We start from the raw sequence: 14995 nt of genomic DNA, 5'->3' as shown, positions 1-14995 counted from the left end.
GACAGCAGGGTAAAAACATGACCAGCATATTAAAGGCTGGCCTTATAGTATGTGCTGTCTGGCATTCGAGCGGTTAATCTAACTCTTCTAGTTTTCCCAACCATGACCCCATGAGCATCATCAGCTATTTTTGTTTTCATTTAGTTTTCTGTCTGTGAGAATATAATGTTCAGGCTATGTGCAAAAGCAAATATCAGTACCATTGTACGTTATGACAAGATTGTGAGATATGGAGACATATTACTCTTAATATTGTTGTGAGGTCGTGGGGTCGCCTTGAACAGCCCTTTCCCTCTAGTTTATTGACTTTAGATTGTGGAGATATTTTGACACATCAACAGTTGACAGTTCAACTCCAAGAAGAATATATTGAAGTTCTGCCAGTTTTACTATGAGCTAGTTCAGGGATGTCAAACTCAAATACACAGTGGGCCAAAATAAAGAAATCGGTCGAGGTCGAGGGCCGGACTGTATTTCAACACACGGGCACCGCGGTCATGGACGTCCCAGGCAAACAGCAAAAAAGTAAATGCATTTAAAACTGAAAATGCATTATTATTAAGCTCAGTTTCCTGTTCTATGATCCTCACCAACACTGATTTCATTTATGTGATATGTGCCAATGCACTCGCAGTGCATTGTGGCACTTGTAGTATTATGGTGGTCTGTGCAATATACCAGAGGGCCAGTTCTAATACTAATTAAATATCATCCCGCGGGCCAAAGATAATTCATCCACGGGCCTGATTTGGCCCCCGGGCCTTGAGTTTGACATATATGAGCTAGTTGGTGCATTTGCTCTCCAAAGTCTGTTCCACCCACATAGGGTATGTGATTTCTATTTTCTAAAATAAGTGTTAAATAGCTTGTGTGTTATTTGAATATATGGCAACCCACCTGAAAATGTGTTTTATGTTTATTAACGGGCTGGAGAGACAGGGAGAGCCCTGTTACTGAACAAACACTCTAGCAATGATTATCATTATATAGTGCTTTATACTTTGAACAAAAAACCTTTTGTTTTGAAAATATCACTTACCCTAACTCTCCCACTATCAATCACTTAAGCACTAGTCGTGTACAAGTTTCCACACACCCTTACAAACGCACATCCATTACAGCTACTCCCTGAACCCCTCACACGCACGCACGCACGCACACACGCACGCACGCACGCACGCACGCACGCACGCACGCACGCACGCACGCGCACACACACACACACACACACACACACACACACACACACACACACACACACACAGACACACATTTTGTAATAATTAATTAGACAGATGTGACAAAGAACCATTTAAGCAGGAAAATAGCTGTATATTTCATCAAGGGGCAGAACAGCATTCTGGGGTTGCAATATACATGCAAACTATGCTTTATGAGTCTTTCCCCAGACAGTTTGGGAGCATAGTATAATAAGCCTGTAGGGAAGTATAGGAACTAGGAAGGGAATGGCACCTATAGAATTGGATGTGAATTGAAATACCATTGTCTCATGTGAATGATGTATTTGTATAGTACATATTTTGAGGTTTGTGAGTTTGATCAAATCTCATAGACCCATGGTTACACATGGGATGTACAGTATATTTGATGACAAAATATCCCCCTGGACTACAGCTGTTTTGTCTGCAGCTCAGCTCTGTGATTCTTAGCACTCAGTTCACAGGGTCTCAGGATGTCAAACAAGTTACATTTTGATTGCTTCACACACTTTCAACTCTGGGGGACTTTTCTTCATTCCCATTCTGAAAGCTTTCTCAATTTAAAGAATCTGACTTTTTGGCTTTTATTTTCCCAAATATTACACTCATTCTTGCTGACATTCAAGAGCATTAGAGGCTGTCTCTGTTGGGCACGAAACTCACGTAATTTGTATAGCCTGCACTACTGACTACGTTATATTTGTAGATCTGCTATTTTTGTCTCCACCAGGCCGAAGGCATGGGGAGAGAGTATGAGTACGTCCGTCCGTCCGTGTGTGTGTGTGTGTGTTTGTGTGTCCGTCCATGTGTCCGTGTCCGTCTGTGGACAGCTAATCTCCGGCACCGTTGGCTTGATTGCAGCCATACTCTGCACACACACTACCTGAACGCCACAGGTGAATCTCTGCCCCAAGGTTTTCACATTGGCCTCTTACTGTATATCGCCACCAGGAGGCCGCTCTGTGCAACACCATTTTTTGGACAGTACACCTACAGATTTTGTCCAAACATCACGCAAATTGGTACACCGTCTCTCTAGAGCCATTCAACGAAACGGGTCTTTCAGATTTTTCTGATTGGCTAATATTGTCTTCCAAAGTTCGTATTCGTATTCCAAACATATTTATATTACTCCCAAACATCACACACACTCCTATCCTCCTGGTGGAGACCTGTGCCTAGTTTGCTAATGGTCCCCCAGAATATATATGTATAGGCCTATGGATCAAGTGGTGTCGCAGTTACTGTAACTATAGAATCGTGCATTTCCCGTCAGTGTGTTGGTCGGGCAAGTGACAATGACATCATGTGACATCATCAGGGATGGAGCACGTGACATCAAGTGACATCATCAGGGATGGAGATCCCTGATGTCATCAATATTAAGCCCATGTATGGAGATCCCTGATGTCATCAATATTGGCTAGCAACTCTACATCTTACCTCAAACCTCAAACCCTTAGATTTCCATATATGGAGCTGACCTGTTCTAACATCCTGATCCTTCCCCATCCATCCTTCCTCTTCGACGTCTCCCTTTTGACTGATACCTGTCCATTTAAACTTTAGACGGGCCTGCCCCAAAGTTATTAGTGCAGCCGCGCCCGGCAGCCGGCGAAAACAGGCCCGAAAATTAAGATCTTATACCCCCCATGCCAAAGCACCAGCGCTCGCCCAGCAGTCTGCTTTCACTGAGGCGGATGCGTGCATGCGACCTCGCCCTCAGGAGTATTACTCGTTGTATACAGTAGTTAGTATTTCTTATCTTGATACTATTATTGCCTGAACCACAAGCTGTCTCATTTTCAAGTCAAGGTGGAGCAGCGGTTCTACTCCGAGTCTCTCACGTAACTTCTCGCCCTATCTCTAAGGGAGAGGTCGGCCACCCGTGTTAGAAAATTCATTTCGTCCAATTGTATCTGCAATCTTATTCTTTCGATTGCTCAGTATATCGAGAGCTTTGCCTTCTGACTCAGCTCTCTTTTCGCCACAACGGTGCGGTCTATAGCTTCTGCAATACTGCTCCTGCTCCGTCCTCCCCTCACTCGTGAAAAAAAGACCACACAAGTCCCCCACCTCTGCTTAAACCTGTAAAGGACCTATTCTATATCTCCATCTCCTCCCTCCCTCACCTGACTCCCAAATTCACCCAAATCCCCACTTCTTTCCCATTGCCGATGCTCTATTTACCCCCTCACACCCTACACTTCCCCCTGGCCTCCAGGCATCACTCTTCTTGGACCTGTTTTTTTTAAATCAACGTTTCTTTAGTCACATATGACTCAAAAATAGCATACAAAAATTGTTGAAAGTTTTTACCCCTCCCTCCCCCCAGAGTTCCCGCTCTGAAAGAGCCACAACCCCGGTATCTTGTACCATTAACAAAGATACATTAAAATAAAAGGCACATACAAATATACATATACATATTCAAAAATAGAAGAAACTAATCAAATATTGGACACAATATGCAAACAAATTTCTTGGACCTGTTTGTGTTGGACAGTCAGCTCGCTGTGGAACGCTGGTCGGAGGTTTGTGACAAACCATTCTCTTCTCTCCTGAGGACAGTACCTGGTATAGCTGGGCAGGGAGAGAGCAGACTTTACCTCAGACCATTAACGTCCAAATATAACCCTGGATTTTGGCCTCTCCTGGTAATACCTGACATACCTGCAAGGAGATATTCCTGTCCGTCATTGCTTTTTTGGGTGACGGTTGCTTTGCAAGCGTTAACTTGCGGTGCGGTTAACTCAATGTATATATATTTTTTCACGGAGAGGAACATTTCCCTGAAGAAACTTTCCAGCGTGGCTTTAGAGAAGAATACTTGTCAACCATTTGTTGTATGTTGAAATTGTGCTGAATAACAGCGGGTCAAGAGGCTTTATATTTCTTTGCTTTATCCTCTGACAGACATGAGAATAGTCAGTAATTACTTTTTGTTTGTGTGTGTGTGTGTGTGTGTGTGTGTGTGTGTGTGTGTGTGTGTGTGTGTGTGTGTGTGTGTGTGTCTGTGTGTGTGTGTGTGTGTGTGTGTGTGTGTGCGTGGCGTGTGCGTGCGTGCGTGCGTGCGTGCGTGCGTGCGTGCGTGCGTGCGTTCGTGCGGACAGACAAATAGCCATACACTTGAATATCTGCTGTTATTTAAATGGCAATCGAACCGACACTTTGACGTGTTTCAGATATTGAACGTTGAAAGAATGATTAGGCCCATTAGAAAATGACCCATCTAGTGACGTTGTGCATTTCTTGTACTGCACTCTTTCTCCGAAAAGTATCCCACTTTTCTTGTGCGCATGCTCACAGGAGCTGAGATAGGACGTGTGTGAATCAGATTTTCCTCTGGTGTTCCTGTGAAATAAGAATGGAGAAAACATTTCTTTCCATGCAGGACAGTGGGCCTGAGCCCATAAGCCTTTCTCCTGTGTGTCACTGCTATGATGTTACTATAGCAAAGGGCCCTGTTATGGAATAACAGCTGTCCTCTTCTCACACAGGTATGAGAAATACAGCTGTGACCTTAGAGAGGCCAAAGAAAGACAATTCAAACACAACGAATCCATTTCCCACTTTTCTTTTACACTCGCCAGAGGTCATGCACTCAGAATGTTTCCATTGTTAAATTGTAAAAGAACTCTAGGTATACGGAATGGTTCTCAGAAGTAGTTTGGATCACTGCTGCTTTGTGCAAGGAGGAAACCAGGTACCTAGACCTGTGGTTCCAAAACCTTTTAGCTGAAGACCCAAAAGAGAAATTAGACATTTGGCCACAGTACCCAAATTAGTTTAAATAGCTGATCTACAAGAGCTAATTGTATATAGGCTATTTTCACTACTTCTTAAACTTTTGAAAAATGTAGCATATTTATGGAAATTATTTTATTTTTATTTTATTTAAAAAAATGTTGGAATTGTTTTCAATTCTTTTTTTAAATCTTTTGAAAGATTTTTTTAAATATATATGAAACAGAAAAAAATAGATTTCCTCGCTACCCATAAAACTTTCTCCGTGACCCAAAGATGGGTCTCAAGCCACTGTTTGGAAAACAGTAACCTAGACCAATAGGAAATCACCTCAGGCCTTCCGTCAACCATTAGGAACTTTGTGATGATGTTTAAGATGATTGTGATTCTTTGTATTTTCTAAACATTGAGCTGAAAGACCTTTTTAACCCATTAAAACCTGAGTCCGATTCTACAAATGTTTCAGTTTTCTGAAAAACTATATTAATGGTGCTTAAACGTTTTAATGTCAAAGACCCCTGAAATGTATTTGGCCCCCATCTCAAAATGTTTTGTTCCAGGGACCCCCGGAAGCAAAGATTTTAGTTAAAAATAAAATAAATTAATATATATTTATATTGCACAAAATGTCTAAATTCTTCAAAAATAGATCTACAAACTATGAGCAAGTGACACGCTATGAGCTTGTAGATCTGCTATTTTTGAATAGCCAAAGTGTAAAATAATGGTTAAAGTGGTTCAAATCTAAAACAGCATGGATGCTTTCCCATTTTTTTAATCGGTTAAGATGATTGCGAGTCTTTGTATTTCTAAACATTGAGCTGAAAGACCTTTTTTAACGATTTACAATTTGTCATGGAGGGATTTTCCTCCACAACACAGCACAGGCGTCCTTTACCCTCTCTCCGGCACATGGTAAACACATTTGCGACTTTCAAGCACACTCAAGTCATCAGCTGTTTTTGTTTCATTAACTTCGCAAATCCAGGAAGGGTTAGGCTCAGTAAAGGACCTCTTGTGTCTCGCTGGGGAAGTTGCTGTAACTCAAGGCTATAGGAAATGGGCTTATGAAAAGCAATAAGATTATGTGTGAAGGCACAATGAATAAGGCACGTCATGCTGTGATAGAACTCTGCAGGAGAACCATTAACGGTGGTTTTGCTAAATTAGCTTGATGTTATTTTTGCACATGTGTTTTCTTAAGCATATTTCTTTCAGTATGCGACTTTTGGGCCGTCCTGGTTGCTCATCCACTTAGTACACATGGCACATACAGTAGGCATTGCCCGCAGCATTAAATACAACGTACGTGAATTTGGCTCATGACAAGGTGTGAAATGTCAACTCCTCTCTCTATTCATTGAACTGTCATAAGCTCTCAAGCCTTTCTTTGTTATATCCTTTTGGACAAATATATTTTCAGTAGCCTATATACATTTTTGTCTATAAAGAAAGCAAGCAAGCAATCAAGCAATCAATCAATCAATCAATCAATCAATCAATCAATCAATCAATGCCTTAAATAGTCTTTCAACAAGACAGATTCTAATAACAGTGTGGATCGCAGACTATGATGTATCTATGAAGCATGCCATGACTCCATATTGGTCAAGGTTTCAGCCGAGACAGACAGACAGACAGACAGACAGACAGACAGACAGACCTTTTGATCCACACCACTGGGCCATAGGATATTTGTAGTCATGATCATCATGTCACTGTTGCATAATTGTCAAAAAGATATTTTCTTTGTTTAAAAAACCAATAGCCATATTTCCACAACCAAAAAAAGTGTAATCCCTGTCGCAGGCAATAAGGAGTGGCATGGAAACTATTCTCTAATATCGAATATGGTGAAAAGCCCCAAGCCTGCTGTGTACGACGAGAGTGCATTTGGGCAGCGGTTCAAAACCAACAGCTCTGGATTTGTTTCCCATAGTCAGAATGATACAGCATATATATGGTATGAACCTGCATGTCAGTGGGTTGGAAGAGAGATCCACTTTAAAGAGACCAGCTTATTGTCTGTGGAGCTCAAGAGAGCCAATTGAAATCAGTGTTAATTTTGTCATAGTTTTGTCACACTGATTTCGGAATTAAAAAAGTAAATAAAAACTAAGCTATGATGACTAAAAATAAATAAACAAATAAAAACTAGACTAAAATGTTATGGAGGGACTACTGGAGAAGAGATCCTGTAGAACTAAAAGACAATTAAGTCATTGTGCTGGGGGGTTGCGCTCTGAAAATAGCAGTACGTACAAGCTGCGATGCGTTGTGAGCTTGTAGATCGGCTATTTTCAGCACGCAACCAAGTGTAAAATCAGGAATTATTATCAAAATCACCAGGAAATTTAGTTGACTGAAATCTTATGATATTTAGTCGACTACAACTAACTAAAACATTAGTTGTAGTTGTATGACCAAAAATAAATTTAATTTTATTCAAAAGACTATGACTAAACTAAATAATATTGCTAAATTAACACTGCTTGAAATTCTGGGTTCCATAACAACACATCACACCGGACCTGTAATCTTTCAAGGGCCTAGGGTCTTTAGAACCTATTTACCCCCATTCTGTGTCCCCTCCCTTATAGATACTTGGAGCATATAATGGTGTTCGTGTGTATAGATGAGTTATTCAGTTAACTTATCCATTTGTAACTCTTGTAAGAGTGTAAAACATGATCCGTGGTTAAGTCAGATTTAGTATTTTTACAGTGTAGTTAGGCCGATAACAGTAGAGTGGACAGTGTGTGAAACCCCAGTACAGTTCAGTCTGATCTACAGTATATACTGTAAATCCATAGAAGAGATTGTACGCTGTACAGTGCCTTTCTCATACAATGCGGATTCCTCTGTTACTCCCACGCTGTAACATCAGGGGAATGATTTTATTTGGTCAGACATGAAGTGCACACACGCACAGGCACACGCAAATGCACACGCAGATGCACGCACGCATGCACACATGCACACACGCACACACGCACGCACGCACGCACAACACACACACAGGTGCCACAAAAGCCATCACCTCAAAATAATGAAACTACTGTATAGCTACAGCTGTATAGCTTTTCCTCATTAAAAAAAGGAGACACAGTTTCTCCTGTAAACTTTTGTTAATGGGTGATTACCGACATATATACTGGTTTCTCTGAACAATTAACCACGCCATTAAGCCAGTGTGAAACAATCTTAATATTTCAAAGCTGTCTGATTCAATCCAACTCAGTAATTTAGATGTTTTTTGTATTTCTTCTTCTTTTTTTTAAACCAAAAACACAGTGGAGGGAACCAGTAAAAAGATGTGTGGCTGACATACAACGTTGCCACTGAGGTTATGTGGCACACGTGCTATAACCTTCTGAGCCACAGGGACACCTCATCATGCATCAGCATGTCATTATTTCCTTGCCACACTACTTATGTGGATGTCTAAAAAACCTAACCAACATCAAAGGACAACAAATCATTGGGAGTATAGTGTTCATACTGTAGGAGTTATAGTAATTTTGTTTGTTTGTTTGTGTTGTTTTTTTTGCTTCTTTACCATTGTGCATTGTGCAACGCGTGAATGCATATTGTAATCAGTCCAGAGTTAGACAGAAGAGACTATTCACTTTTGGGGTTTCAAACAATCCCCCAGAACTACAGAGGATTATTGAAACCAAGCCATATCTGGTATTGCAAGACTTCCGCATTTATTATTCTCCTGTGCATGCTTCTGTCTGAAACCAAGCTTCCAGAATGGCTGGCCAATGTTGAAGCGCTCAGGCCTACTGGTCAGAGCTGGGACTGCAGGCAGGCCAGTGCATTTAGCACGAGTAAACCCCGTGCAGCTGGGGTTTAACATTGAAGTTAAGCGTTCTTCCGGGTGCTTCAAAGCGCTACTGAGCAACTTCAGTTGAAATGAATAGCAGGGGGCGGGGCAGTCCGCTCTCTATCTAATATACTGTAACTCTAAATGTCTGAAATGCTAGTGCGCCTGTTCTATTGGCTCCCAGAAGAAGGGTGTACTGTCGGGTGCTTACAAATCATGAACGCAGTGTCCTATCACAGAGGAACATTGCACGCACATTTCAACTGCGCTGAGGAACAATTAATGCCACCCTTTTAACATTGCCGTATCGATCATAGCACCCTTCAAAAAAATAGCTACCAAAAATACCCAACAAAAACAATAACACATGTTTATATTACTCCTACACATCACAAACCTTCCTGACCTGATGGAGACATGTGTCCTCCGAGGATAACTTTTTCTAGTTCTAACTTTATTTAGAAATGTTCTTATTCTTGTGTGACTTATTTGTCATGAATTGCTCCATTCATTTGTTCCATATTAATCGGGTTTAGACCACTTACAGTTCTTCGTTAATTGAACTCCATTGCTGTACTCTCCCTTCAATTATAATTTAACAGAGTAGTAAAGCATTTAGGTGGCAGTTATTCTGTCTTTTATTGGGTGAATTAAAATTGTGATTCTAATAAAAACTCACATTTTCCCCCATATAGATCTGTGTAATTGTCTGGCTTCCTTCTTAGTATATACTTACTTAGTAACTAAGTATTCTCTTAGTTGTTCAATGTGGTTAATTTAACAGTGACAGTGTTCATACATGTCTTGTGTCTCCAGATTTTGTCTCCAGATTTTACTGTTTAAAGATATATTAAAAAACCCCAGAAAAAACAACAAATATTTGACTGTGCATCATCTGCATCCATACAGGATACGTGGCTAACTGAGTTGTTCTGTATGTTTTGCAGGTAGCCTGTCTCCGTCCATGTGTTTGGGATGAAGCGCCTTTGGGACGTATTCTTTCCCTTGCTCATACTCCTCTACCTGTTAGGAGTCGCCACATCGCAAGTTAATCCAGGTCAGTACTGTCAACAACAGATCTAAAGCCTGATTTATACTTTATATAGTGGCGTAGCCGCAGAACAATGATTTATTTTACACAGTGTTGTACGACACTGTCATGTGCCAAAAATAGCAGATCTACAAGCTTGTGAGCTTTTAGATTGGCTATTTTTGACAGCAAATGATTGCCTATCAGAATTAGTACTTGAAGGAAATAATATAGATTTTAATATCTGACTAGCTGGAAGCTTCCACGCTCGACTCTAGGCTAGTTTCAACTTTCAAGGAGGCCAATTGTTGTGTTGTGACTTCATAGACGTACATATGGTGAGTTTGGGTAAAAAGTGTTTTCCGCATGGCTTCCCACTCCCAGACTGGACCTTCCATGTTCCCATCCAGACTCTCAATACAGACTTTGGATTAAAGCTACTTTGTGGGAGTGCTGTGGTCCCCTCTCCCTGGCGTTGGATCTTTGATCGCAGCATGCGTGGCTTTCTCCAGCTCTCTCTCTCTCTCTCTCTCTCTCTCTCTCTCTCTCTCTCCACTGCATGGGTGTTTTTTTTTTTTTTTAAGGAAAGTGTGATGTCAATCTGTTTTACAAGGAAACAGAGGCCATGTTTGGTGGGCATCGTCGACAAAGAACCAAGGGGAGGTTTTGATTATTGTAAGGAAATAAAAGCGCTGTTCTGACTACTGCTCATAATCTGAGTTGAAGATACTTCTTATGCTGTATCATAATATTGTATAGGTCACATTATAGCAGGCAGATTTTCTCTCAAAGACAGATTTAAGGGGGCTTTATCCGATGCAAGGCTGAGCTAAATTCAGTCTCACCATCTGTAATAGTATTAAAAAAAAACTTTCATTACGAGAATATTTTTAATTGAACGAAAAAGCAGGCACACAGCAGGCATTTGGCTATAGGCATAGGAATGCCAGATTTCGTCCTTTCTACAGCTGTGGTGTGGTAGCTTTCTGCTCTGAGATGGGAATAATTGTGCTGAGGGCAAACTATGAACATGGCAGTACATTTCTCACAAAGCCATCTGGCACTGAGCAAAAGCAAACAAGGAGTATGTTCAATTTCATTTGGACCTCGCGTTTCTGTGGCTTTGTATGGGGAAACAACAGTTGATGTTTTTTTCGACACTGCCCACGCATTCAAAGTTTAACATCCTCACCATGTTTGCAGTGACTGAGTTACATGTACACACACAGGCACACAAACACTGTATAGACCCACAAACACACATAACTACATTCACAAGGGTGACCAACACAAACATAGGACTTCCTGTCATTCGTTCATACTGTGTAAAAAAATCTTTGCTGTGCTGGCATAATATAAGAGAGAGGGCAGAGTTTAGTATAGAGTTTAGGGAAAGGGAGAGATAAAAAGAAATTATAGGTTGTTTCTTGTTAGGAGGTAAATATAATTGTGTGTGTGTGTGTGTGTGTATGTTGTGGTTGATTTCAAGCCTATAGGCCTATGCCGTCATAGCTATTGATAGCTATACTTCTCTGGTCTATTTAATCAGATGTTGCTGCGACATACTGTGCTGCAGAAAACAATATCGGATATGTTTTATTATAAGACAAACTTCTTCATCTCAACAAGACTTTATGCATGTGGTGTTTGGGTATTATATTAGACGATGATGGGAGTTTCTTTCTTTTCTTTCTTTTGTGAGTGTTTGTGTGCACGCGTGCACGGGTGCACGGGTGCGTACACACACCAGCTATTCCACTGGAGTCTGTGGCTAATGCATACCAGACATTCTGACAGCAGGAAAGTCCATTGAAATGGGCTCTGTCTTTCTCCACTCTGTGTGTGTGTGTGTGTGTGTGTGTGTGTGTGTGTGTGTGTGTGTGTGTGTGTGTGTGTGTGTGTGTGTGTGTGTGTGTGTGTGTGTGTGTGTGTGTGTGTGTGTGTGTGTGTGTGTGTGTGTGTGTGTGTGTGTGTGTGTCTGAGCTCTTCCCAATTCTTTTGACCACTCATAAGTCACGGAATGGACTGTTTGTGCATCTGATACGATGGCCAAAGTTCAACAAGTTTACCGTGCAAGGGAAACACTTTTTTAAACATATTTTTTAAAATATGACCCGAGGGGATTTCTTTGTACAAAAGCTACCGATTATGTGAAATCGAATTCCAGGGGGGCCACAAAGCACTTAAATCTTGACCTGTCCTAAAATACGAGAGCACGCTATATCTATCTATAATTCTGTCTAAATGCTCTGGTTCTGCCGGATTGAAAGGCGAGTCATTTTTCCACAGGCGGGAAATATTCATGGCTGAATTTAGGAGAGACTAAATGGCGGGCGATGCCAACTTTCCCCTGTTTAAAATTCCCAAGCAATGGAGTTATACCATCCCTGTCTTTCCAATTTTACTCCTGAGTGGGTGTACTTCCTTCAGTGTACACAACTAAATCTGTTAATTTAACTTTTTCAATCATACTGTGTAACATTTTCACTGGTATCCTTTTTCGCAATGAACCATTCCACATATATGTGTTTTTTTACTTCTTTAACTTCTCTATTGTCGACATACTGTTTGTAACTTTGCTAATTGTTGCTGTCTCTCTTGTGAGATCCCAGGTCTCAATTACATTATCTGTTAGTAGAGGAGCTTAGGGATATTTCATGCTAATTCATCTAAAAGCGCCAAATTTTGGTATTTTTAGGTGTCCCCCTAAAAATACTAAAATGGATGTTACACAGTAAAGGTGGTTGCACACCGGCCGCGTTTTTCGGAAAACCGATGGAGAAACGCCGCTAAAAATCCGAATTCGCATCCGATTCGCGCCCGTTGTGTGGAGACCTTATGACTTTAACTCAGAGGCCCTTGCCCAATGTAGATGATCTATGGCTCCAGGCACAGCTAAGGCACAAATAGCATCTGGGATGTTTCCCCTCCGATGTTGCTAGTTAAGTGACACAGAGGAGCGCATTCTTCACGTATGACAAGACGTATTTGAACACATTCCATCAGCAATAAAGTATAGGAAGGCTACTTACTGAAATAAAGCGCTGGAGAAATATTGGTTCACCGATCAGAGCCCCCCGCCACCCTCCGCCCCTCCCCTCCCTGGTAGAAAACAGCGGAAGAAACTGACGTCACTATGTCACACTTTCATTGTTTGAGCCGTAGCGAACGAAAATAAAAGCCTGGAGCCGGTAACCAACGAGCACCGGCCCATTCTTACAATAAATGCACAGAATCTTTGACGTCTGTACATACCTTCGACCGACCAACTTCAAATTCGGCATGTGTTGTCGAGTAGTGCCAGAAAAGGTTCTGGCCATGGCCCGAATGAGCCAAATGATTGCCATTGCCCACACCTGTCAAATTCCATTTTGAGTGCCGTGATTTTTTTACTTTTTCTGTTTTGTATGTGTAGCCAGGTATACTTAACTAACTGGTGTGTGTGGCCACATAAAAACATAATATTAAAGTTTTTCACACTTTTAACCATATCCGTGGTCATCATATGGGCATACCTAACAATGGATGCCAAAAAAATTGGCAAATTCTCATTTTTGTGTGTTTTATATCAAAAGTCATACAAATCTTTTTTTAATTACTTAAAAATTAATAAAAATGAAGCTCACCAGTTTGATTCCCATATATGCACGTCCGTCAGAACACACGTGCGTTGAGTTTGTTTACATTTTGTCACAGAGAGATGGGCAGCAAAGCTTGTGACTTATTTCTAACCTATAATGTTTCCAGATACATATTTTAGCGTGATGAGTACGTTTAAAACAAGTAATACATTGTCTGGATGTCATCTTGAATGAGATTAAAAACGGAGTAGTTCTGTATTTAAAACCAGCTGTGTTGAAGGAACACGCAGTGATGGGAATAGGTGAAAATGGATGTTAAAATTTGACTTTTGATATAAAAATACACAAAGATGGACATTTTCCCATTGTTTTGGCATAGATTGTTAGGTATGCCCAGATATGCTCTAAAAGTGCATGTGAAAAACTTATTTTTCATTTCCCTACGTCTTTAACATTTTCTGTACACTTTTTTGACAAAATATTTTCCTCCTAGTATAATCATACTATCTGATGATCATGGTTTTTGTTGGGTTTTTTTTAAAGATTTTTGGGGGTATTTTTTCTGCCTTTATTTGATAGTTTTACAGTAAGTTGACAGGAAATGGGGGGAGCGAGATGGGGAGTGACACGTAGCAAAGGTCGCCGGGATCGGGAGTCGAACCTGCGACACGCTGTCAGGCTCAATTACCAGCCCAGGTGCCCGGACCGCTAGGCCGCCCCGGGCCCTGATGATCATGTTTAGGGGGGAAATAAATCACGGCACTCCATCTTTTTTTTTTCTTTTTTTTTATATATCCCACGATTTTGTAACCCATTTTTCACCCCTGTGTCAATTATCTAATGTGATCATGGGCTCTACACACCCTCCGCCAGCCTAGTCCCCATATATGGGGGACATGGGGAGAGCAACGGACTTGAACTCATGCTTCCTTCATGCCTGAGTGTCCAAGTTGCTCCTTTACACCTGACAGGGGGGAGTTTCCCTGGTTGGACGTAGCGCGTGGAAGGAACACGTTATTCCAACCAGTTCCTTTCCCCTAGCCTGGTTAATAAACCAGACCGAATCAGCCGTTGGCAAAAAAAAGTTGCCTACCAGCGGATTTCGGTCTGGCGAGGCTCAGTAGCACGCCTCTTTCCTACAATCGAGAACAGGTCGGACCAATCGGGACACGGTATGCAATATGGGCGGGCTTTGGTACAGTGACGTTCAATGCTTGAGACTTTTGACTGACAGTAGCTCTGACCAATTGCGTCAAAGAGAAAATGTTTGAACCCGCCCCCCGGGAAATGAAATCCAAGTGGAGCCAGCCCAGACTGATATACCGCGACAGTGTTGTGTGATATTAGTCTGGCTTATTAGCCAGGCTACCTTTCCCCTCCATCAGGCGCCCCAGCTGGCCAGGGGGAGGCAGTTTAGAGACCAGGATTACTGCATGTTTTTTGTGAGGGTACCTACCCTAGGGGGCACTCCATCTTTAAGACCAACATTGGCGCTAGATGGGTGCAAAATAATTTGATATCTACTCTATATAGCGTGGGTGCTGGCTGTAAAAATTACAACTGTGAAAATAGTAATTAGTTGCACTGC

At 41.4% G+C, this 14995-nt stretch overlaps 1 protein-coding gene across 2 annotated transcripts in view; it reads left to right on the top strand.

Moving 5' to 3' along the window:
- Positions 1-14995, top strand: part of ddr2a (discoidin domain receptor tyrosine kinase 2a) — a 52046-nt gene that overhangs the window by 13150 nt on the left and 23901 nt on the right. For both annotated transcript variants that reach the window (XM_079506730.1, XM_079506729.1), the window contains exon 3: positions 9744-9853. In XM_079506730.1, coding sequence (XP_079362856.1) covers positions 9772-9853 — 82 coding nt within the window. In that variant the 5' untranslated portion in view covers positions 9744-9771. The remainder of the gene's footprint in view (positions 1-9743; positions 9854-14995) is intronic.

The sequence above is a fragment of the Electrona antarctica genome, assembly GCF_951216825.1.
Source record: "Electrona antarctica genome assembly, chromosome: 7".
NCBI classification, from domain to species: Eukaryota; Metazoa; Chordata; class Actinopteri; order Myctophiformes; family Myctophidae; genus Electrona; species Electrona antarctica.
Note: the sequence above shows the minus strand (reverse complement) of the source record. Positions and strands in the feature narration are given on the sequence as shown.